General features: G+C 36.7%; 1 protein-coding gene across 4 annotated transcripts in view; it reads right to left on the bottom strand.

Moving 5' to 3' along the window:
• Positions 1–26,004, bottom strand: part of cntn5 (contactin 5) — a 119,002-nt gene that overhangs the window by 42,174 nt on the left and 50,824 nt on the right. For 2 of the 4 annotated variants that reach the window (XM_040037625.1, XM_040037626.1), the window contains exons 3-9: positions 25,279–25,485; positions 16,251–16,374; positions 15,965–16,140; positions 8,667–8,762; positions 7,165–7,188; positions 5,301–5,504; positions 91–193 (exon numbers count right to left, since the gene is read on the bottom strand). In XM_040037625.1, coding sequence (XP_039893559.1) covers positions 91–193; positions 5,301–5,504; positions 7,165–7,188; positions 8,667–8,762; positions 15,965–16,140; positions 16,251–16,374; positions 25,279–25,485 — 934 coding nt within the window. The remainder of the gene's footprint in view (positions 1–90; positions 194–5,300; positions 5,505–7,164; positions 7,189–8,666; positions 8,763–15,964; positions 16,141–16,250; positions 16,375–25,278; positions 25,486–26,004) is intronic. The other 2 variants (XM_040037627.1, XM_040037628.1) reach the window with 1 other exon arrangement.

The raw sequence follows: 26,004 nt of genomic DNA, 5'->3' as shown, positions 1-26,004 counted from the left end.
GGCTGTACTTTACTGTTCCTGGTGATTAATAATGATAGTGCTGTAATAAACAACTACCAATATTTGCGCAATATGTCCTTGTTTACTTACTTTCCTAGAGCGAAGCACTCCAGTCTGACAGTGACTCCTTTGGCAACCAGAACAGATGTAGGGAAATGCACTTCAATTTTGGGCTCATATTCACCCATGACACCTGAAAAGGGTTAAGAAAGAGAAATTGTACACATTAGAAGCAGGTATTGCAATAGCTGGTTGGTCTACAGTTTGCTATTATTCCTTTGCGTCTTGCAGTGTGGACACAGAAACAGACTGCAGTGATTTAACAATATGATGTTATGACAATTTGTTCAACTTTGTTGCCCATATACAGACAAACAAAGAAATAAAAATAATTTAGGCACCCATTTCCTCTTTCACCTGCAATTTTTTCAAAATAAGAGTAACAACTGAAGGATAAAATTATATGCTATAAGTGTATTCTTCCTAGAGATTTGTGTTGGTTAAACCTCTTAAAATGAACAGTATGTTAAATCAAAGCAGTGTTTAGGTGTGGAATGCATATTTTGCACACCATCTGGAAAATCATTTTAACCATGAACCTTAAGTTTATACAGTGTTATTTTAATAAGACTATTTAATTGACAGAGCTGTAAAGCACACAACTTAATAATTATATTTTGAATCCCTACAAAAACAGTGGGTTAAAGCATGAGCAAGATTAGCTAGGGTTAGCACTTTGGTAGATTGCAATTTAATTTGTCTTAATATGTCGCAGATACTTGGAAGATGTGGGAATGTAAGGAAAAGTCTGTAGGTGACATATTGGCTTTATACGAAAACACAAACAGCACATTAAGATGACGTACAAACAAAAAACAAACATTCTCCAGCAGAAGACACAAAATGACTCCTACTATTGTCCTCAAGAATTAGTAATCCGCTCAACAATTCACAAACACATTGTGAAGGACACAAGTGATAACATGTTATCAGTCTTGCTAAGTGCCACTATGACTAACACCTCTGTTCTAAGCCATCGCCAGAGGACGTTTCCTTTGTTTATTCATCTGTATGTTAAGCCGGCTATTTATTTTCATTTACTAGGATGATGTGTCAGAGATGGTAATAAACAAAAAAGAAAAAAAAGTGTAACAAAGAAAAACATCATCATTTAAAGGGATTTACTGTTATCTGTCTTATTAAATGGGTGTTTGCAATACGAATATTATCTGAATGTTTTACTTTTCTCAAAGGAAAATATGTGTTATATTTAAATCCTTTATTTATCCAGGTAAAAGTCTCACTGAGATTAAAATCTCTTTTTCAAGAGCCAAGGCCAGGATAGAAGCAGAATTTGTAACAAATACAAATATAAATGAGCAAATATAACTGACACACAACAAGCAACGAGCAAGCAAATACAGCATCCAGTTCACATGCAATAATATGAGAACAAAAGCATCCTCAGGAGCATTCACACTGACCAGGAGAACCATTTTTTGATCCTTAAAAAATGATATAAAACCCCTCAAAGAAAATCTATTCTGCCAATTTCAGGTTCTTCTGTAAATGATTCCAGGAAAAAACAGGGGGGTGACATACTTTAAAGCTCTTTCTCCAAACTCTGTTCTGACTCTGGCAACGATTTGCAAAATATTGTGCCAGTGAAGGCAATACTGACTACTTTTTACACAGAGATTAACAGTGTATACATATATAAACAACCAACAGGAAAGTCTGCAGGCATACAAAGAGAGCCACTTAGCAGCAGCGTGAAGAGAACGGTGACATACGGTAATGTTAAATACACAATCATTGCATTTGAACATCACACATCCACAGCTGAACCTGAATACACATCAAAACATATCAGAGCATGTGTAGCATGACTCCACATGCATTATAAAGTACATGAGCACCAGGACAAATGACCCGCATGACATTTGAGAAACCATAATTACACCTTCTACTACATGCACCTGACACTTTTTATGTGATAAAATGAATGAAGAAAGGGAGTGGGGTTATTGAATTGTGGCCCACTATGCATGGAAAAGGAGTTTTATGATATTTGTTCCAAAGAACTTTTCAATTTCAATCTCATTCTCAACATTTATGGCTCCAAAGCAGCCCTTCACATATAATGAATTTGCAATATTTCACTGGCTCTTGCCATAGTATATTCAATATCATATTCAGTCTCAGTGGCTGGACTTGATAGAATTGGAAGAACTAATGTGTAGACTCGGTGTGCTAAAACATTACCAACCCTACAGCGTAGCATTATATTTTATGTTCCAATTTCATTTATTAATCACATGAAAATTTGATTATTTTCTCGTTGTATTTCATTCTTCTGCCAACCAATTTCAAAGTATAATGCCTGTTAACTTTTACCGAAAATCCAAGTTAATACAAATTTAAAAGAATGTATTATTAGGCCTCTGACCCAGCAACAGATAGGTTTTATGATGCCGATCAAAATCAAAACTTCTGAAACTTTAATTGAAAATAAAATAAAATAATAAACTGACAACCCCGGGTTATATATGCACTTGATTAATTAATCTGTGCATGTACAGATTATATGCATTATATGCACATTATATATTTGTTTTCATTAAAAATAGCACATTTAACGCTCTTTAAATTAAATGTTTTTAAACTTCAAAAAGAACATAGACGTATACAATGTGCTATTAAGAACAATGACAATTATTTTCTTTCCTTTTCAAATGTGTATTCATTCAAGGACAGGGAGTTGTTTTGACTATGCCTCTTACAGTATGTTGGCCAAAAAAATCATTCTGACATCCGATATATCTATGAACCGGAGGTCTTCAATAATAATTTAGTAAAGTGAAGCAGAGAAAAACATGCCCATGCATAGATGTGCCTGCAAACATTGTCTTTCACTGATATTATTGACACAGTAGTGAGACAGAAAATATGTTATGACATTAATAACAGCTGTGCTGCCGAAGCCCAAATAAAAATTGCAGCACTTATCTGTATAAACAATAAAAATACACCATAGATTTTGGTTTCATTTCTGTATTTATAAGGTACTCTCCCAGCTACATGAGATTTATTAATGGATAAATTCCTTATTTTTCACTAACCATAAGACATGAATATATCTGCAATTTTCAGTCCAGTTTCTTGAATTTTGTTTTATTACCTCAGATTTAGCTACTGTTTTATCCCTATAATGCCATTTGTATCATATTTAATACATGAGTTTCTGAGACCTCTATCTCATCAACATGATCAATACTAAACTCTTTTTTTTTTGTCTAAAATTGTTGTTAACAAAAAGTTGCCAAAAACGCCCAATGTATCAAATGCGATATTATAAACACCATGATATAGCAAAAAAAAAAAAAAAAAAAACTTTTGTGGATTTTGTAATAAGGGTTAATAAATATCTCAGTTCCAAAAAATCGGAATTTTCTGGCTATTTTTTGATGGGTTGGGTCTTACGGAGTTAATATAAAAGCATGCATCCATAACTTCTAAAGCTGTAATCAGTTTACTATCAGTGACAATTTACTTTGTAATGTTTTTATGCATAACAAGTATCAATAAAGGCAATTATTTGACAGCTTAAAGCATGCACACCTAAAGTAAACACGATAGGCGCTAACGCAAAGCTGATTAATGTAAAACTGCTTTGAGGTTTGTGTTGTATTTAATGGAAATAATATATCTATATGTTAAATAAAAGAAGGATGTTAGAGGGAAAGCAAAAGCAACAAAACAGCTATGTACGTATACGCTGTACGTGCTTTACACTGGTTCACATCCAGAACCACAGCAAAATAATGCTATGTAGGGCAACACTGTGCAATTGCTTCGAAATTCACTAAAGCAGAAAATCAAAGAGGTGTTTCTGAGATGAACTGTTTTTAAAAGGTGTATTAGTCTGGAGTTTAGCGTTTAGCCCCGTTCTGCTGAAGGTGGATTGTGATCTGACGATCAATGGCCTCCAGCTGGGTATAATGGAACCCAGATGCTTGTTTTGATTAAGAGAGTGAGGGCTGGAGCTGACAGTGGTGAGCCACGCACAGATCCAGCTTGAACTGTCTGCTGTGTAATAATCACTCATTTTTACTGAGGCACAGATTGCAGTGTCTAATTGGTCAGACTCCAATGACTGAAGGGTGGGAACAGCACGGCAACATTTGGGCGACTGCTGTGAGGTGCGCCAATGTAATTTTCAGAATTTTACACCCAAATTCACAACATAAGAGGCTGCTAAGCATCATGAGATTTGAGCAAGAGATGCCAAGACGTTCTTTGGCGTAATGGACCTACAGGTGTAGTGATTAGATTTGGCCGTGTTGTGTTGCAGGTGAGTGTGCTGTTCTTCAACCCATGTGTCATTACCAAATAGGACACGGTTGGTGCAGAACTGATTTTCCTTCGTTCATTCACTATTTGAAAAAAAAACCCCCCACAGCAACAACTAATCTTCTGTTTCTTTATCCAACCATGAAAAATATTAAAATGCTAATAGCTGACTGACCATATGCCCTTATGACTACATTTTGCTGCTCAGTTACAGAGACACAAACCAATTTAGCACTGTTATGTGCAAAGTGTTTTGTATGTCTCAGAGGGCCACTTCACACAAGGTTATGCAAATACAGAGCAAGAATCTTGCCGGAAGGCATGTAATTGTAAAGAGGTAAATTTGCGTTGTAACATTTGGAACAAACGTGTTTCTGAGGCACAGAGGCCATTTCACAGATTCACTGGGGATGTAATCTCAGTGGCTCTTTGAAACCTTGACAAAGACAGGCACCTGCGTGAAGTGATGGACGTTTCTCTGTGTAGTCGGATGTAAAAAAGCCTGTAGGTGAAATCCACACCTGTATCCAACAAACAACTCCACACCATGGCTCCTGAGAGGCTAGTATAAAAGAGCAAATTCCCATCCACAGCAAGGGCCATTGATTCAGTTAATTTTATGCAGGAAAATGATTTCCCCGATGGCCAGTTTCACCAAAGCACATTGTGAGCTAAGAAGGCTCCCCGCACTAATGTTAAAGCATTGCTCACTATCTATTTATGGTGTGTATGGAATTCAAAACGCCCTCTACAAACATGAGGCTCAGTGGAAAGCAGAAGAACGCCCGACTTTATTAACCTATCTGATCTGAAATTTTCCTCCAAATGCATTTCTACACAATATTGTACACACGCAGAATATAAAATGTAGTTTTAGCTTTCTGTTACTGTCAAACAAACACTGAACTTTAAAATTTTCTGCGTTATGTACCCAAAAAAACACTCACCGTCGGTTTTCAGTGTCAGAGGTGTTGGGGGACTCAGAACTCTTGCATTTGTCACTGTGTTTTTCACCAGACAGATGTAACTTCCTACATCAGAGGGCTGCACCTTCGAAATATAGAGGTTTCCCGTGTCCTGGGAAATGAAGCGTCGACTGTCCTCGGCGACAAACGAGGGGAATTCATTAAACACCCAGCTGTAGATAATCTCTGAAAAGCAAGTTAAGACAGATACTGAACACATTAGGAAAAAAACTTTTACATGTATGAATTTTGATCAGCTCTTTATCTGTGTAAGAGTACCCAAAAAGGTCTTCTTAACCTCTTTAACAAATAAACTATTGCAATGTACTGAAATATAACATTTATATACTACAAATACACTGGTTATGAAATGGTCTAAAGTACTGTATAGATGCATTTTGCATTATTGCTTATTGCCTAACACTGCTTAATGCTCAATATAATACTGAAACAGTGATGATTTAAAGGAGTCATGAGTATGGATTTTATGTAGCAACAAAGCCAATTGATCATCACAGACTAAATTAATCTAAAAAATAATATTAAGGTGCTTAAAGTTCAGAGAAGAAGACTTTAAAGACCCTGTTATTTGCAGGGAGGTTAATCTAATTAACCGGTGATTATCAGAAAGGTAAAACTAGCATATGATAGGGTATTATTCCAGGACAGAGTGATTCCAATAAGCTTGGTCATGTGTATGAACGTGCTTATGAATGTATTCAGAGTCATTAAAAACAGATTTAGCTGGCTTTTATAGCAAACAATTCTGAATGATTATCGATGTAGATGGATCACAATCTTTTTTAGATTTCAAACAAAATGCAGTAAGAGTAGAAGATATAAATACCTGACCCATGAAATAAAGTGGTAAGATGTATTGTATTTTAGCCATTTGTACCTTATGAATGTGGCAGAAGTGACAGTTTAATGTATGGATAAATGGATAGATGAATATGGTAAATACAGAGCTAAACTGTGACATATTTCCATGTGTTACACATTTATACATAGCCAAGATCAGTATTAAAGTGTGAAACACAATTAAATTCAATCTGTGGAATGCTGCATCCCATTGAACATTGAACTTTTGTGCTACAACTCTTTGATCTGGATCCATAATCCATGAAAGAAACAGACAAAGAAAGGATAAGCTTCTTGTCCTCTTGGTAAATAATGAATAACTGATGTTTTAAAGATGCAACATTATTAGTGCACAGATCTTATGACTAAATTCAACACTCAATTTAAGCTCAGTGTTAGTGGACTCCTAAATACTGTATTTTAACAGATTACTGTCCAAAGTTAGCATCATATGTTGCTATTCTTCCCTGAAGAGGGAAGAACAGGTAAAATAGTGATATTCCAGATTCTGGTCCACAAGTCAAACAGGACCCTGTAAAACTAAAAAGAATAACTTAACACAGAATATCATTGCTGATATAAAAGATAACAGACCTTGTTCTAGACAATAAGCATTGTCAAAGACGCCAGAGTTTCATTACACTCTTTCTATTCTTTATACGCAGCATTTACCCAAAACACACAGAAACTTCTCAAAACCATCAAACGGAAGATGATCAACTTTTCATATCTCAGTGACTCACAGCTATTTTTACTCACAAGGCCTTTGCAAAATAAGTGGCATTTTAATGTCTTTGAATCCTCCCACAGCCATTTTAGCCCAAACATTTTTTTAGCACTCCCTCTTCAATATGAATTTGAACTGTGACACACCAAAGCATTCATCACAGTAGGATATTCTATGGATGAGGCATCTAATCAAAGTTTTTTGAGATCATTTTTCATTTCGTGTAAGCAATGCCGAAGAAATAAATCATAATCTTACCTGTATTGTGTTTTTGAGTATAATCTGTAAATATGAAAAAATAAGCATCAAAATAAAGGCTCAACAACATGTTGAGACTGGCCTCTCATATCCCTTTTAAACCTAAAAGTTAATATCACAACATAAAAAGGGGAGATCAAGTACTATTCATTTTTGGCCTAAAGTATGATTAGTGTAGCAACGCTTTTTGTGGATAAATGCAATGCTGTAAAAGCTTAGAAGCTTAGGTTTATAGTTGAGGGAAGGTAAGCTTATAAAATAGAAATCAAGACAACAATATCCAAGCTTGTTCCCTGACAAGCAGTTTGTATCTTACTGTATCATTTAACCACATATATACAAGGAACAGGTACAGGAAACCAGAAATTTCTTAATCAACAAGCTAAGGTCCTTCAATTATTCTGTGTAGCACAAATGTATTTTGTAGATTAAATTTTCAATGGATTTTCTTATTTACTCTTTAAATGCTGATTTTCTGTTAGACTAATAAATTTTAAATCTAATGCAGTTGCCCTGAATTACGCATTTAACGGCTGAGTGATTGTATAATATATTCTGTATTGATCCACTTGGCCCGCATAATGAATATAATGCAAGCAATTCGACACGGGGGACTTAAAGTATGTCATTATGAAACCTGGGTCAATTTTACAGTTTATAGTAGTAAGACTGCAACAAATTTCAAAAGACAGAAAATCACTATTTCCATTATGCTGTCATCATGCTAACATCATCGCCAGTGTTTGATTTCAATCACATGCCAATCAGAGTTCCAAGCATTCAAGAAGAGACCTTGGTCAAAAAATTAAATGCATGTATGTATGAGGGGTTGATTTTCAAACTCCCTGTGAAAAATTCATATTCACACATACTCCTTGAGCAAGGGCAACATCTGCACTATGACTGATGAAAAACTTTAAGGTTGAGAAAACTCTGTACTACACTTACATCTGTCAGTCATTACGCAACATTAATTATTGACTGCGTCTCTTTTAAACAAGCTATTTTGTCACCGACTCTCTGGTTGCTACCATGAGATGCAAAATGGCATCTAGAAATGTGTATGGGTGCTGAAGAGCACTTGGCAAACGTTCCCATGGGTGCAGTGCAGGAGAATGACAGAGCTGATGCAAACAGAAAACCTCATAAGAGCTTATATTTAAGGACGACTATAGAGAGGGATATTAAATATATGGCATTTAAGATGGTGGCTGTGTGAAATAATTGGCCGTGTAACATTTCTTTCTAGTTGTAATGATCCAGTAAATTTAATCTTTCATAAGTGGAGTTCTGGCTCTTTGGTCACTGTAACTTGGCACACTAATATGAACAGCATGGATGGATGGATAGACAGGACAGTGAACAGCTATGAAATATAAATAATCAAAATACAATGCATAACATAAAAATAAACAGTGGGAGCAATAACTTACACTGGAGTGGTAATAAAAGCAAAAAATGAATTTCTTCTTCTGCCTGTGATTGAAAAACTAAACTCTTACCTGGTGAATGGGGAGGAGGGGTACACATGAGTACCACACCTTGGCCTTCACGCACAGAAACCCCACCCCGGGCCTTTGTACTGAAAGCACCAAGATCTAGAACAGCATGGAAACGAAAGCTTTCAGTGCAAATAAAAACAAATACAGTAAGATATAATGAATTTATACAGAACCATCATTATTTCTGCTGATAGCCTTTGACTTCATCATTTGATGAGGGAAGTAATTTTGATTTGGTGAGGTAACAATAAAGCTTTTGTTCTCCCCGAGTGATAGTACCTGCACAAAAACACGCTGTACTCAGCGAGAGACAAAGAACAAACAGACAGCTTATGTATTTCTTTTGAAACTACGTACTTTGAACCACTACAGTGGTAAAAAAACAACAACAGGAAAATGTTAAAAGCCAGTAAAAACCAGAAAGTTGCATTTTCTTTTCTATTTTACTTTTTTAATAAGTTCTAATTTAAATTACATGGAACTTTACAATTATAGAGTTATGTGTCCAAGTATGTTTTTTTTGACCCTGTTGTTACTGTTCATGAGTAGAACAATGGATGTTTCATTCCAGAATTGTAGCTTTTTGGAGCATAATGATGGCTGCTACCATTTAGCTGAAGCAATGGCAAAGTGTGGAGCTCAAGTGACAGACCTCTAACCTGGGGCAGGTGATTAGGTCTTCATGGCCTTCATTCCATAGTCTTTACAATTATGCCTCAGAGTGACTTGTGAAACTGACTTTGTGGCACATTTAATGAAAATTGTGGTACATGCCCTTTAAATATCATGTTTATATATACACAGCATAGTCAGTGTCTTTAAAAACTGAAATAAAAAACCCCTCACTGGATTACTGAACTTTGTTTTGGTGAAATAACTAAAGGATAGTTCAGGTAGTGACCACATTGAAAGATTAAGAAAAAAAAAACAAAACAAAAGAAAAAAACATTGGGTATACGGCACTTTTTCATTTAAACACCCAATAGAATGACCTGCCACACAACTCGGATTTGCAAGCACTCAGTCCACACCACCAATCAATTTGCTATGCCCACCATTTCCTGTGCCTAGAAAGAGACAGATCCAGCACTAAATGGACAGTTTATCAGCTCCTGACAGTGAGCAATCTTGGAACAACAACACACAAAATTAAAAATCCTGGAATCCCAATGACTGAAGATAGCTTCTTTTAATGTCTAATGTCTTTTACAAACAACTGTGATTGATCTTTTATCTAAAATTGATTCCAGTCACATTTTACATTCAATTCAGTGTTAGATGGGGACAATTGGCTTGTCCACATTTCAATGTTTTTCACTGTTGTTGACTTTAGAGATAGGTATTTCTATGAGTTTTACAGATAATACTACCAGTGGGGCAGCATGGTGGCACGGTGGTTAGCACTGTTGCCTCACAGCAAGAAGGTCCTGAGTTCAATTCCAACATCAGGCCGGGGTCTTTCTGTGTGGAGTTTGCATGTTCTCCCCATGTTTGCGTGGGTTCTCCCCGGGTACTCCGGCTTCCTCCCACAGTCCAAAGACATGCACTTTGTGGGGATAGGTTAATTGAACAATCTAAATTGCCCATAGGTGTGAATGTGAGTGCGAATGGTTGTCTGTCTCTGTGTGTTAGCCCTGCGACAGACTGGCGTCCTGTCCAGGGTGTACCCCACCTCACACCCTATGACAGCTGGGATATGCTCCGGTGCCCCCTGCGACCCTGAAAAGGATAAGCGGAAGCAAATAGATGGAATACTGCTAGTACCTACTTACAATTTGGATGATTTACCAACTGCTTATTGATTCCTGTATTTTTTTTTCTTGGGGTTTTAGAATTAATGCAACTGTTTTATTTTCTCTGCGCCTAAATAAAATTTCCTAAAAGAAGAAAAAGAAAAAAGTTTGCACATTTGCACATGCTTCACAGTTATGACTTTGATGTCACTGTTGTGCAATGTGCTCATGTCAGAAAACATGCCAGCACCGATAAAAGGAAAAAGCAGGAGTGATACAGTTCCGATAGATTGGAACAGGTCCTGAACCGGAACCAATTTCTGATTCCCATCCGTAGCTGTCTTGCCATTTTTTCCTGTTTTAATTGTCTTGGACAGCTATCCTAGAGATACTCTGTCATAACACCTTGGCCCATTTGGAAACAGCATGCCACCAGAGCACGGATGGAAATGATTGTCTCTGCGCTCCCTATTGATTCACCCGCAGCTGTCACCACCCTGTCTTCTATTGTCAGTGTAGCTTTGTTCTACATCTTTTCCCTTTTTGATTCCAACATAACTCATGCATTATCTTTGATCAATGTCTTTAATTAGTAAGCAGACAATGAGGAAGCTACATTGATTTTTTATCTAATGATAAAATAGGATAAAATATGAAATGACTGAGTGAGTAATTGGTGAGTAAATAACACAGACACGAGTACAGCCACAGTAATTACAGACCTACAACGTGGCTGCGGGAGTTGGCAGCAACCAGATGTGGATATGAGCGTTTCAGTATATTCTCTCCCTTTAATAAATTCTGCCAGGCTACATGTTGTGGAGAGAAGGGTCTTCTTGGGCAGCTTGCCTAAATTTGTCAATAATGAATGATATTCCAGACTTTAGTATATTTACTTTAAGGGCCTACACTTGCTATGATGTGTGTCTGAAACACACGGTAAAGGTAGACAATTCCTGGGAAACAACTCCAGGCACACAGGAAATTCAACATTTTACAGGAAGAAGCAACACAAGGGGGATATCAGGTAAGCACTAAGAAATCTGAAGTACTATTTGATTAACAAGTGCAAAAAGCTATATAGACAGAATGATCACTTAACATACAGGACAAATTAAGACCAAGTGGGTGCTTCAGTCATTAAATATGGTATGAAACCAGAAGAAAATATAACGTCCTTTTACAAGCTAAAGCTATGTACCCGAGTTAATATTATTGACTTTTTCAATAACGTAAAAAAAACAAAAAAAAAACATGGCCATTAAAGCTTCCAGAAAAATTACAAGTCAACATATGTCCATATAAATGTTTAAAATCCAAGTCAGTGATGAAATCTGCAGCAAGCAAAGGAACAGGTGCTTAATGTAAATCCGTTGTTTCAAGGTCAGTATGAATCAATTCAATCAATGAGCTTTACATCTGATAATGTAGAACATATCAGAGTGGTGTGTGTGGCTCTTCCAGTGCTTGATTTAAAGCATCCTGATAATTTCATTACTACTGTACAGCTTGGAGTGACTTGAGCCTTGGCCAGCCTCACGTCCGCAAAAAGAGAGAGGGGGAGAAGGACTCTTCGGAGAGAAAGATCAGACGCCTCCTTTCTGCCTGCTGCCTTCAAAGTCACGGCTGAAAAGCAGCCCAAGTGTGAGTTCAGTAGCTCAGAATTTCAAAACAAAGAGAAAAAAAGCATCCTACTGAAACATCTTTCGAACAGAGTACACGACCAGTGGATAGAATATATAGAGCCTTGACTCAACCTTTCCCCATGCACTCTGCCTTGTCCACTCTTTACTCTCTCATGACTCAGTGAAGCAGGGCTGTGATCAGTATGGCCGCTATCTATAGCGAGATAAATGAATACAGTGCATTAACATAGAGCCACCACCATAAATGAGGGACACCGACAGCCTACTCAAATTGATTCAGTCCAATAAGTTAAAAAAATGTATTTATTTAAAATAAATTTAAACCAATAATAATATTAATTATTATTACTATTATATAACATAACCAGAGATGCAATAGCTCATCTGACTTACTATCCATTACAATTCACACATTACTGTAATGTGTGAAATAGAGAACAAAAGTTTCCTGAGTCATATAAAGTAGCAAAAACATTTAGGTGAACTGACACACACACAAGGGCTGTGAATGTTTATTATGATGATATTATGATGAGGCTTTCAAGATGTTCTCTGATAGTACTTATTAAGTTTTTGTGCAAAACAATATCAAGCCCATTAACCTTTAGTATTTTAAGTAGGCGTGAATCAAACTCAACCTGCTGCAGGTACTATATAGAAGTTGGAGGCTTCTTTCAGACCAGGTGCAGGACTTTAGTATTTACAGCGCTGTGCTTTAAATTCTACAATCTAACTGGGGTAATCATGTTCCAATCTAAAGTCAAAGTTACAAGAAGCCAGGTTTCTATATGCTGTTTAATATGCGTGTAATGCATTCCACAAGTCACATAGCTTGAACACTGATTTCTAGTTCAATAAAGCATCAATTACTCCATTAAAACGTTCAGTTTACATGGAAAAGAAGTACCCATATGAATCTGAACCAGGTAAAGCAATCAACCACTGTGCTACTGCATAAAAATGTGCAGTGCTAACATGAAAAGGGAAGGAAAAGTTGAGCTTCATGCTGAGTGATAAATACCCACCATTTGATATGCTGAAAGAGCGAAGGAAGGTTCTGCATTTAAATGTGTGCTGCAGGGCACCTTTCTTTGTTTCTGTGGCTAGCCTTTTGAAGGGTTGCACTTTAAAGAAATGTAGCCTACTGCACATTCACGCTGCTGAATATTTGTACTGCACGAAGCAAAAGAAACAGTCACACAGATGTGTTATTTTACATGGTAGAAAAAACCCTGGAATGAATCTAGTGAAGAGAAGAAATGATTGGACTACTATTTCTGCTCATGGTTTAGCAAAGGCAGCTTCAGTCACACAAATCCCATGTTAAATATCATTATTAAGGAAACAACAAGGCAGCTGTTAAACATAGCACACAATCTTTGAAATTTTTTAGAAAGTTTCTCTTATTAGAGCTTATTTTTTTAATCACATCATAACAAATCATATGAATTTTGTTTTCTGTGCATACATATTTTTTATTGCTCTCAGGTATAACAGTTTAGCATAATGAACTATGTGTAAGGATTGTATCAAACAGCAGTACTTGCAGTGTGTTCTGTATATCAGCAACCTTGCAAGGAAACTGTTGCATGAAAATTATGTGATTAGAAAAAAAAATGATTGAATAAAACTCATTGAATTTTATATCTATATATATCTATATAGATATATCTATATCTATATATCTATATATATATCTATAGTAACAACATGATGACCTGCCTGTTATTGAAACTAGAAAATCCAATTTTGTGGAAAGGCTGTTTGGATGAAGTTGATGTGTGACAGTTGGCCATCATCTCACCTGACACACCTGCCAATCAACACAACATATCCCTAACCTCACTATCTGCTCAAACCACATGCTTTTCAAGATGATTACCAAAGCAAAATGCATACACTTGAAGAACTGCAACAGTAAACAAAGAGTGACCAAAATATGATCCACAACCCCAGTTCCAAAAAAAGTTGGAATGCTGTGTGAATAAAAATGGAATGATTTGCAAATCTCACAAACCCTTATTTGCTTCAAAACAAATCATATGCTCTGGAGGTTGCCCCAAAAATGCATCTTTACTGATTTTAGATCAATAGAAATGAAACTTAAAAAGTATTTACACAAAACTAAAAAAGCTATACATAAAGAGTCCATTGCAAAACAGAAAACTGATTCTTTAAAACACAATGCTGAAATACAACAAATGTGCCTCTTTAAATATGATGGTTGATACAGAGTCAGGCCCAGACAGTTTAAATTTATCGAAACAATGGTGGACTCTACAGTTTTATTTGGTACTCTACTTAATCTTACTGGGGATTACAGACATTTGCTGTCATTCAGTGCTGTCTGAAGTTGTTGTGTAAGGCCTAAAACTTCAGAAGCACACTACTAACCATCTTCTAAGTAAAAACAAATACCCTAAAAGGGGGAAAAAAACCTAAATGAATTAACAGAGTGTGTTAGTATGGGAAGTATGGTAATTAGTTGAACAAAGTTTCAGTTCCAACTGAAACTTTGTTCAACTTTGTATTAATTTAAAATCATCAGTTCCTCCAAGAGGAACCGAGTGGATCATGAGAACGCCAGCAAAATACCCACAGTAGTATAACATAGCCACTGGATTCCCTGAATATAGAGGATGAAGGTTCATGTTTACCTTTTAAATTTTCACTCACATGTATCTATTCTTATACCCATAGCCTCGGATATGAGAACTACTTTGAGATAGTCAACAGCATTAGCTGTCAGGGTCCTCCACTGTGAAACCTAAGGAAGTTCACAAAGGAAACACCTTCTATATTTTCCCATGTTTGCCATGTTCAACATCTTTATGCTTTGGGCTTAGACTTATAAATACACTAGGTGCTTAAATGGGATAATAAGAGCATAGCAGTAAAATAATGCTAATATTAGGTATAGATAATGCAACCTGATAAATTGGTTGTAGATTAGTTTGTTTTTTTTAGAAGTAAAAAACTCAAGCATAAATTTGTACATGACCCTTAAGTTTAAAAAGGAGGAGAAAAAGATCTGGATATGTTTGAGAACACAGATGAGGGTACATGTTGCAGTACATCTTGCGTTCCTCACAAACAGGCACAACTTTTTTGAAGCCTGTGCTTTACCATCTGGGCATTCCAGCCTGCCAAGCAATCTGCCTTACACTTAAATTAGGACTGGTCCTCTTTTGATTTTTATTCACTTGGATCATATTGATATATATGAAACTTTGTGAATGGATGCAACCAAAAGTAAAGAAAGCACTTGGTTCTCTGGGCGTCAAGAAATGCTGTGTTTTTATAGAGAAGTTCATCCATTTTGCCTGCTACACAGCTGCAGGCCAATCTAGTGATGCCTCTTAAGTAATTCTGTAGGAACTCTAAAGCTCCATAACACTGGATGAGACTGTGTACCTTTCTTTCTAGCAACAACTCAGTGACTGAGAATGGTAAACTACTGGTAAGAGTATTATGGTCATTGCCCCTGAGGAAACTGTAGAGCACCCCAACAATGCATTTTGACTAAAGGATAGTGTCCCTGGTGATTCCATGTGTGCTGTTGCCTTACCCTCTGATATTTATTATACTGTGGGAAGAAACGTGCAGTTTGGTCTCATTTAACACTTGCACTCGAGTGCATATACCCCTTTAGCAGTATCAGATGGAGCTTGTGGGAACTATATTCAGCAACAAAACAAAACAAAGCATAGTGTTTATTTATCCCTAGAACCAAACAGGGCTATTTTGACTCAGAGAGACAAAAGGGCTTAAAGCTAAGTATTTGCTTCATAGAAGTTCTTAGTTTGTCAAAAATGAAATGCAGTTTCCATTTGTTTTAATAAATACTGACTTACAGTGCGGTTATCTGAACTTTACTAGGTAGAAAGTTGGTGTAATAAAGCAGAGAAATCATACTCACATGCAAACTGTAATAAAGCATCTCGACTGAGGACAATCCCAATGCTGTTCTCTGCTTTGCACTGGTACTTTCCATAGTCAGTGATCTCACTTGCATTGGAAATAATTAAGTTTCCGTCGATGAATGTGTAGCGGTAATCTGCCTCTGAATCTACCTGCGTCCCATTGATGTACCAACTGAAAAACATAAGAGGAATAAGGTTTTTGTTATATTTGTGATGAATGACCAACTAATTTAGAGTTAAAGCTGAAATTTCAATTAGCACACAGACAAACAAATGCCACACCTGTATGTGGGTGGTGGATTCCCCCGTGCCTCACAGTGCATCACCACTTTCTTTTCATCAGAATCCAAAGGAAAAATAACATCATCTGGCTCCTGGATAAAAACAGGCCCAAACTCTTCACTTTCTACAACAAAAGAAGAGATGGAGAAAAGATGATTATAATTATCATAACAGAGTGCCAGGGGGCTTTCTATGAACTCTGGAATTTGATTTGTGCATGAAACAGTAGGAAATTTGCAATTTTTCACAACATTAAAACCACCTGCTTAATATTGTGTGTATCACTTTTATTCTGTAAAAACAGCTCTGACAAGTCAGGGCAAGGACATGACAAGTCTGGGGTGCACAGTGGGATTTGGGGACTTTAGGTTACAAGATGGGGCGCTGTGGATTGGACTTGCTTTGGTGCATTTTTGATGGTCACCAAGATTGGGATCTAGAGAGCTTGGAGGCTAGGTTGATGGACTCCTTGTTGTGATTCTTAAGCCATCAGGTTACATTTTCCTGCTGAGGGAGGTTGCTGCCAGTGGTTAGTCCATGTCAAAGTAACAGATATATGTGAGGACCTGAGGGAAGATCACTGCACTATGGACAAAATATTCCCTTCACCTGTCTGTTTTTTCATATTGTGGCTAATTAGTGCATTCCAGATTGGGCGATATATTTTATAACTAATCTGTTAGTTCTAACATTACAAAGAACTGAGTAATCCTCAAAATGGCACTCTAAACTGAATTTTGAGCAAGAACGCCTGAAAAGCATTGTCCTTCCAAGAGCTATAACAGCTTTTGAAGTTAGAAGTGATCCTTTCCTCAGGGTAATCTTTTAGGTTTCTTATGTTAAAAATGAATGATGATATAAGTTAAACCTTTAAGATTATCCATTAAGCTTTTATCCCATTTCTTTTAGACGTTTTTGGACACACTACTGTTTGACTAAATGGGCGAGTGATTAACGAAAGACAAGTGATGGTCCTGACTTTGCTATTTACTAAAGTATTTTTGTTGCCCTGGCTTGGGAGTGTACATCTTCTATCTCTTTGGGCTTTGCACTTGATATCCAAGCACATACAGTTTGCTAAACAAAGGTATCAAATGGTAAACAACCATGTTAGGGGACTGATAACATTAGTACGGTATTGTTATCCATCTTCTCTTCTTACAGATTTGTTTCTGTCCTTTTACAGAATAATTTAAAGATGCTGCCACTGAGCAGAAAACAGGCATTTTTTTTATTTGTTGGAGGGAATATTATAACACAAGCATTATTTTTTCTGTCAATCTTTCTGCAGTGTTCACCTTCTTTGCTATGGTGGATACCAGGCCTCTATTTCTTTCTTTCTTTTTTAAAATAACACTCTTGGCAAGCACAAGAATACATTAAAAAAATAAAAAAACAACAACAACAACAACACACACACACTAAAAGGACCTTATCTGATATTCAGCAAAATTATTTACTGTATGTAACTCTAATATAAGTGCTTTAATATGGTATTAATCAATTGCTATATACAAACAAATGTAATAAGACAGACCATTGCGTTTAAATGGGAACACAAGCTCATTTCAAATACGCTGTATTGAAAATAGTATTTGCTTGTCTGCCTTAATATGCATATGAACTTGAGTGACATCCCGTTATTAATCCATAGGGTTTAATATCAGCCCGCCCTTTGCAGCTATACAAGCTTCAAGTCTTCTAGGAAGAAGACTTGAAGCTGGAACAATGGGAATTCTGACCATTGTTCCACAGTTCATTTTATATTCTGTTTATTTTTTATTGACATCAGTTATCTTGTATCTTTATTTCTTACACCAAATTAATAACTGCACATTGTTTAGAGGCATTTACTACTCTGTTACTTTTGTGACCTCAAGTTAAAAATCTATCTTAGATCATTATTTTAGCCTCTGTTATTAGTAAGCAGTAGGTAAATAAACTTATAAATGCATACTGCGCACTAGAAAATTACCAGCCATGCGTTACCACATCACTGACTTCCTAACTCATAGGATATCCCAAAAGCAAAGAAATATGACATTTTGAACACTTTTGATCTTTCATTTTAAGGCACAGAGCACAACTGTCATCAAATGCATGTGCGCAGTTCAAAGGGAAAACTGTCATACTTTTGTTCTTTTAGTTGAAAGCGTGCAGCATACATGGGGGACACATGGGTTGTTAGGAGTCCAGAGGTACCTACAGTGTGACCTCATTAAATAGATTTTAATGAAAGAGCTAAGATGAAACCGTCAACCAATTTGCTATACCAATATATACAAGACACGATTGTTTTACAACAGTACAGAGAAAACTTTAGTTGTAAACGCCACTGAACTACAGGTTACAAAAAACTTACCCAGACATCAATGTTTTTTGGAGGTATAATGTTTTCAATGTCCTTCTAGCACTTACACAGTAATGTGTCAATAATCACATCAGAGGATATGTGTCAGACAAGGAAAACTAAATTGTTATGACACATATAAGTTGATTTACTTCGACTGAAGGGTTCTTTGGTGCAAATATTTTAAAATCAATTTACAAAACACCCAGTTTGTTACCTATTGAGCGGCAGACTGCAAAATGAGCATCTAACAAAAAGGCAACATTTGAGTTTGGGGTGCAGGCCAAACAAAACTGTGCAGGCGTCCTTGCAGCCTTCTTGCCAGCAAGCAGGACAGGGCACATGGGTACATCCTCTCTCAATGTGCCAGTCTTCTGCTTTTCTCTGAACAGATTGCAACTCCTCCCTCCCACAAAATGGGACCTGTTAAGGAGGGGTTACACATTCTGCCATGAGCATCCACCTTTCGGCGACAAGCATGGTGCTGGAGAAAATAGTCTCACTCCTGAGGAAGGGAGCAATAATGATGGGCCTTCAGAGGGGCGTCTCCTCTAGTGTTCGGTGTATTGTATAGTATTAAAGTATACGAATTGATCGTTTTTACGCCCAAAAAATATTTTTCAGTTTTTCTATACTGGTGCACATCCCCCCAAAAAAAAATCACCTCAAAGATTGTAGAATAATTAATTATTATCAAACAGAGCTTCTCAAGTCAGCCGGGGAAAAAGCCTGCCTTTTTAAAAAAAAGAAATATATAATAGACAGAAGCGAAATGTCAGTAATTTTTTTATTTATTTCAGTATCATTCAGCCCTGGAGTTTTCTGCTTGACAGTCCCTGTTGCAGTTGCGTTGTTTCTTCCGAGTGCTCTTTGTTTCATTCGGCTGGTAACAGAAAAGTGATGCACCTTGTACGGCAGGCTTCCTAGTTGCATTACACATCAGATTTACAGACATTGCAAAAGACAGCTGAATCTTGTGTTCTTCAAAAGAATTGTTTTTCTGTGAGATGATGAATTTAGGGATATTCTAAGCTCTGTAAACAGAGCTTCTTTGAAGTTTGCATGTGACACAGGAGAATATAGTAGCTGAATAAATATATATATATAAATATATATATATATATGCAAGTCATGCATGCTGCTGTTTAAATCAGTAGTTTAAGCAGCAGCATGCCCTCGTCAGAGACTAACATGTACCTTCCCTACCTTTCATTGACATTAAAAAACTCAAAGCTAAGCATGATAATATCAGCTATTTTTGTTAACTTCATAATCATTGAACTTCCAACCTGCAGTGGCTCCATGCAATGCCAGTGGTACAGCCAGCTTAACAACCAACTGGTTAACAGACATAATTACACTGAGCATTTTGCTTTAGTTGGCCTTAGGGAAGGTTTTTATACTATATTTTGCAATACTGTTTATTTATGTGATACTTTTTAATTGGTTTAGGAGAGAAAAGAGAAACAAATAACAGAAGTAACACTGCTTTATTTTGTCACAAAAAAATGTTTTTTTTTCCTGACAACACTAACAGTTTCAGAATCTATCAGTACATTCAGTTAATGGCAACTTTGCTAGTGTAAAATGTAATTTTTATAATTTAGTTATCTTACATAACAATCCTCAATTGAATTCTCTACTACTGAACTGAAATTCTTGCAGCACCCAGTTTGGATGTGAGCCACTTTCTCAAGATTGTTTTTTACAGTCTCCATGTTTTGGCTCTGACATCCAAAATATTTGTCACATTTGTGGCCACAACTGTAACCATAGATTTAGTTCAGTTAACCGTTGTCATTAAGAGCAGAGCATCATCGTGTGTGAGAGTTGGAGAGATAACATTTGGAAGATAAACATGGCAATAACAATCAGAGAATTATCCCCAGAACCCATTTTAATACACGGTTAGGGCATTCATCACTAGCTGACACTGCATTTGATCTGGTACATAATGTCAGCAATGCAACAATACGAGTGACTCAATCTTGAGTATTTGCCGCTATTTAGAAATAATCCAATGACAAAATGGGAATCATGTTGTTTTTTCTTCCCGCGCTGTATATAATCTCTTTCATACTGTCAGCAATTCATTGTTCTACAGGGAAATAAATAGCTTTTGAAGTAATATCCTCATCACTGGAGGAAAATGAATCAATATTAAGTTGCAAACCTTACAGTGCATATAAAGCAACTGATGTCAGTCCTTGCAGTGTTACTAGTTCTAAAAATAAAAGAAGCCCATCAGGTCTTTACATTTTCTGCATCTTATTTACACGGCTCTCTGTCTGCACATTCAGACATAAACTCAGCAATATCAGTGTGCTGCACCTGTCCCGCTTAGTTTAGGGAATGGGCCACTGAAAATTATTAAAATATTTGTATTTCAAACTCAATCAAGTTTCAGGTGAGTCCATGTCATAACATATAATATATGTTGCTAAAAGGTGCAGGAAATGCCAGAATTGACTTATCATAATATACATTCACATGGAATTTATATGATATTTATATTTATATATTGCAGGAACAGAAAAATATAGGGACAGACAACCTAAAAAACGTAATTAAACTCAGGAAGTGATATTAGATAATATCGAGCTGAGCAGCACCCATTTTTATTGTGATGTCAATCAGCATACAAATATGTGGACCTAATTCATCAGTCTAAATCATATTATTATAAGAATGATATATTATTACATCTGATAATAATATATAATATATAATAACATCCAGCAGTATTGAATATTTAAATTAAGTTTCATCTCCTTAAGTGAGGGAAATATGTTTAACAAGGAAGAGAATTCCTACAGTGTTCAATCAGTGAGGATGTAAACACCTTCAGATTAAAGCAGAAAATTAACACTTAAGTTTCACACTTAGTGTTTAATTTTAAATCCAGTATGCTGGAGCCTAAACAATAAATGACTATCACTGTCTTTCTTGGCAACACTGTAATTCTGGTACACAGTATATTATTTACAATGCATTATTGTGCAGACAGCCACAGGAAAAATTCATATGCATTCTGTTTGCGCTCAAAGGCAAACATAATATGGATTTAACTGACTTTACTATGGGTACGGTGGGGCAGTGCTATGTACAGTTGCCTCAGGGTTTGAACCACTGAATGACTGGCACTTTTCTATATGGTGTTTGAATGTTCTTTTGGTGATTGTTTGGGTTTTTTCCAAGCGTTCCAGTTTCCTCCCACAGTCTAAGGCATGACTGTTAACAGTCTGAGACTGAACTCTATCCTCCTACAGCATTCTAAATTGGTTTTAGGTCTACATGTGAGCACGAGTGGCTGTCTGTCTCTTGGCTATCTCTTTGTTAACCCTGTGATGCACTAGCAACTTATTTCAAGAGTTTGTCTTTGGAGTGTGACAAGAAGGCAGGGTACTCTGATGGAATGATTGAATTATTGATTGATAGACTGATATCTGCTCCAAAGATCTGGACAGGGAAACTTCAAGCTAATGTTCTGCAAAACCCAGGTTGCAATATTATTTTAGTGTGTCCTAGTACCCTCTCCAATTTGAAGGCCAAGTTCCATATAATATGGGATGTCAGAGACAGGGTACACTGGCAGCTGGTGGATTTTGGTGGGTGCAGTGTGATGGTGTTGGGCAGCATATCCCTCACTGGCAACGTTTGTCATCACTGGAGCCAATCCCGACACTGAGAGATCAACTTGAGAATCTGCAACAAGTGGAAATCCCATATCTCCACAGTCTGAGACTGAACTCTATCCTCCAACATGACAACACTCGTCCTCACAGAGCAGGGTTTATCAGGGACTCCCTCCAGACTCCCTTGTGAGTGTAGAGGTTGGAATGGCCTGCCTACAGTGCTGATCTTAACCCTACTGAACACTTGTGGGATCAGCTTTCGCATGCTGTTTATGTCAGAAACACACAACCACATTGGCTGACTTGCTGCAAATGCTGGATGAAGAATGAGATGCCATCCCACAGCAGTGTGGTACTATGCTGGTCACTAGCATGAGGATGAAAGGCCAGGCTTTTGCAGCTGTGCATGGTTGTTCCAGATGCTACCAAGGTACCTGCTTGTTAAATTAATACATTTGTTGAATGTCAATTTGTCTGAAGTTTTTCATGGGTGCAACCCACATACTCAATTAAGGAGAAATAAACAGGCTCCAGACTTCCCTCAATTTTCAAGGCTTCTGGGAAAGAATCTGTGCTTCAAGGACAATTTTTTCCTCAATTATTTGACACAATTTAATGTAATTTATATGAAAAGAAACCTGACAACCTGAGTAAATACAAAATTCTGTTCTGACAACATTGTATTTTATTCTGTTGTATAAAGTATTTTTATTCTATTGTAGTACAGTATCTTATTCTTATTCTTATTCTCTTATCTTATTCAAACGTTTTTGCTACTGTAACTTTGTACTCTCCACTTTCTGCTGTAAGATAACAAATTTCCCACATGTGGGACTAATAAAAGTTATCTTATCTTTTAATTGCCGATTTAACTTACTAAGGGAAAAAGTAACTACCCTGCTTGTTAAATAATTAATTAACTGTGATTAAACACTTTTTAAATGCATTTATTTTTTATTTAGGGGCAGCATGGTGATGCTGTAGTTAACACTGTTGTCTCACAGGAAGAATGTCCTGTGTTCGAATCCACCATCTGGCTGGAGCCTTTCAGTGTGTTTGTATGTTCTCTCTGTGTCTGTGTGGGTTCCCTCTGAGGCTTCTAGTCACACTCCAAAGACAACCTCCTGGATAGGTTGCTAGTGCATCACAGGTTTAACAAAGAAACAGACATGAGACAGATGGCTACTCGTGCTCACATTTACACCTACAGCCAATCTAGGAATCCCAATTAACTTAACAGCCAAATGCTTGATTGCAGGTTTGCTGCCAATGGTGGCACAACCAGTTATTAGGTTTAGGGGGCAATGACTTTTGCCAGGTAGATTTGGATAGCTTTTTTTCTTAATGAATGGTATTTTCAATTAAAATCTATATTTTTTTTTTTTTACACTCTGTATCTTAGTCTAATAGGAGAATCTGTTTGATGTGTCTGAAACATTTAAGTATGACAAATATGCAAACAAATTACTAATCAGGAATGGGACAATTACTTCTTCACAGCAATACTGAAGAGCTGTTCAACCAACATGTTTGTGATAATTTGAAAACACTTGAGAGTTGGATGAAAAAAAACACATATCATTCTTTAAGTGCATTTGTATTTGTTTATGTGTTTGTCTGTAGAAAATACAAACACATACACAAGCATATGTGTCATTCAACTTCGAGTGTCATGGCCATCTGTCAGTCATAGAGTCAAAAAACGCAATACCCCCTTCAATCCACCAACGGTACATTACTTGTTGGCATCCATTTCATCCACTGAACATCAATCCGGTGCAATGGTATAATGGTCCTGTCAACACTGACAGTGGAGAGGCATTACCTTCACCTTGGTTATATAGATGTAAGTCATTTTATGGCTACCTAGTGATAATGCTGTCAGAAAGTAAAAAAGGCAGAAAGATAGGCAGAAAGGAATAGACAAGCGCCTGGAACAGAAAAGAAGGTAACAAAGGAAACAAAAAATGAAAAAAAAAAAAGGTTAGATATTATAATTTTATGCCTGCTTCTAATATGACTCACTTTATTAGGAACTACTGATCCGGTTTGACAATAGAGAAACTGCTTCAGATTTCCATTAATGAGCCTTCCAGATGCAATAAGCATGATGTAATTAATCACATCAAAGCATCAATGTGTCATTAGATCCTCAAGACTTATTAATTCTTGAAATCAGGACACTAAGTGACCCATGTAAATTTATGATATTGTGTTTCCATTGTGCATTTGGGGTATTACATCTTGTCTTTGACATAGCTATCCATTATTTCTTTCTATGCTGGCAGAAGCACAGTGAGCACAATATTGCAATGATCCCACTTCAATTTTACAAAGGGCATGACCCTGGTCTCCCCGGAGAATGCGGTGATAACGGATAGGTACAATTCATTTCCAGACCAAACCTAAACATAGAGAAACATATAAAGTCTAACCTAATATGGCAAACTCTTGCCAGAGTGCAGACATAGCAGAGTGCATTCACACCAATTACTTTTGGAGGAGCTCAGTCAAACTCTGGAGTGCCTTCCCTTTTGGTTAGGCTCATTTTGGCGGGTGAGAACACTGTCATCTGAACTTCACAATTCAGGTCTCACTCCTGTATAGGGTGACTTGAAAGTAGTTGACCCCGACTGAGAATGTAATCCAGAACTAACAACAGAAAATAGCATGAAAAAGTGGCGCTCTCTACTTATAAGGAGTTAGAAGCTGACATTGATAGCTAGTAAGACATACTATGCCATAAAAGAAAAAACATACTCAGCTTTCTCTTCCTACTTTGCTAAACAATGTATACTATAAAGTGTAAATTAAGTCAAAAGGGACCCAAATATTAGGTATCCATGGATAAAATGGGAGATGACTTCTATGCAGCAAAAAAATTGTCTAAATTCTCCCATTAATAAGCTTTTGTTTTTTTTATATATATGTATCCCTATTGAAACATTTGGTTGTATATATGCAAGTATGAACGCAAACTCTAACAAATCAAAAACTTTTGAGAGAAAACAAACTGAGATTTTGACTGCTCCATTAGTTTTACCTTCGCTTCTATAGTCCTCCTGAGAGCTATGCAGACTCAGGGCTGACAGGGGGTGACTGGAGAAAGCAGGCCAGTCAGGAGTCACCAGCCCACTGCTGTAGTGTTGAGGTCTGCCGCGTGAGTTGAGCACTGAAGAAGAGCTGTCTGGCTTCATTCGTAATACTGCTGCATATGATATAGGCCGTGCTGCAACAGCTCTTGCAAAATCTGGGGGAAAAAAAAATGTGGAACACAGTTTAAGGATAAATCATTTATGTTCAGGATGTTAACTGAAACTGAAGTTAAATTTGTCAACAATAACAACAAATTCAGTTTTAGTGGATATTTGTTGCAGCAAGTCGATGTCCAAATTGAAAGAACAAATTACGAAAGCACTAACCTTTTTAATAAATAACAAAGAGAAAAGTACTCCAGTGTAGTGTATAGTATAAAACTCAGCAGCAAAACAACTCTAGTCAGTTTTCATTCTGCAAGGAATAGAATAATTTGGAGCAAACTAGTGCTTACAAACAAGGCATAGCACACGGGCAAAAATAAAGGAGAAAGCAGGTGTGTCGTAAAACTCAGAGAGTGAAATAAACAGAAAAAAACACCTTACAATGTCTAAAAAATGCATAGAAATGATATAGTTGATCTAATTTCTGAGTAAAATTGTAACCACAGGGTCTAAGAGATTTGTGTAAGATTAAATATCTGTCTGTTAAAGTCCCAATATCCACCTAATAT

This window comes from Simochromis diagramma, unplaced genomic scaffold (assembly GCF_900408965.1).
Source record: "Simochromis diagramma unplaced genomic scaffold, fSimDia1.1 OVJJ01000463.1, whole genome shotgun sequence".
NCBI classification, from domain to species: Eukaryota; Metazoa; Chordata; class Actinopteri; order Cichliformes; family Cichlidae; genus Simochromis; species Simochromis diagramma.
Note: the sequence above shows the minus strand (reverse complement) of the source record. Positions and strands in the feature narration are given on the sequence as shown.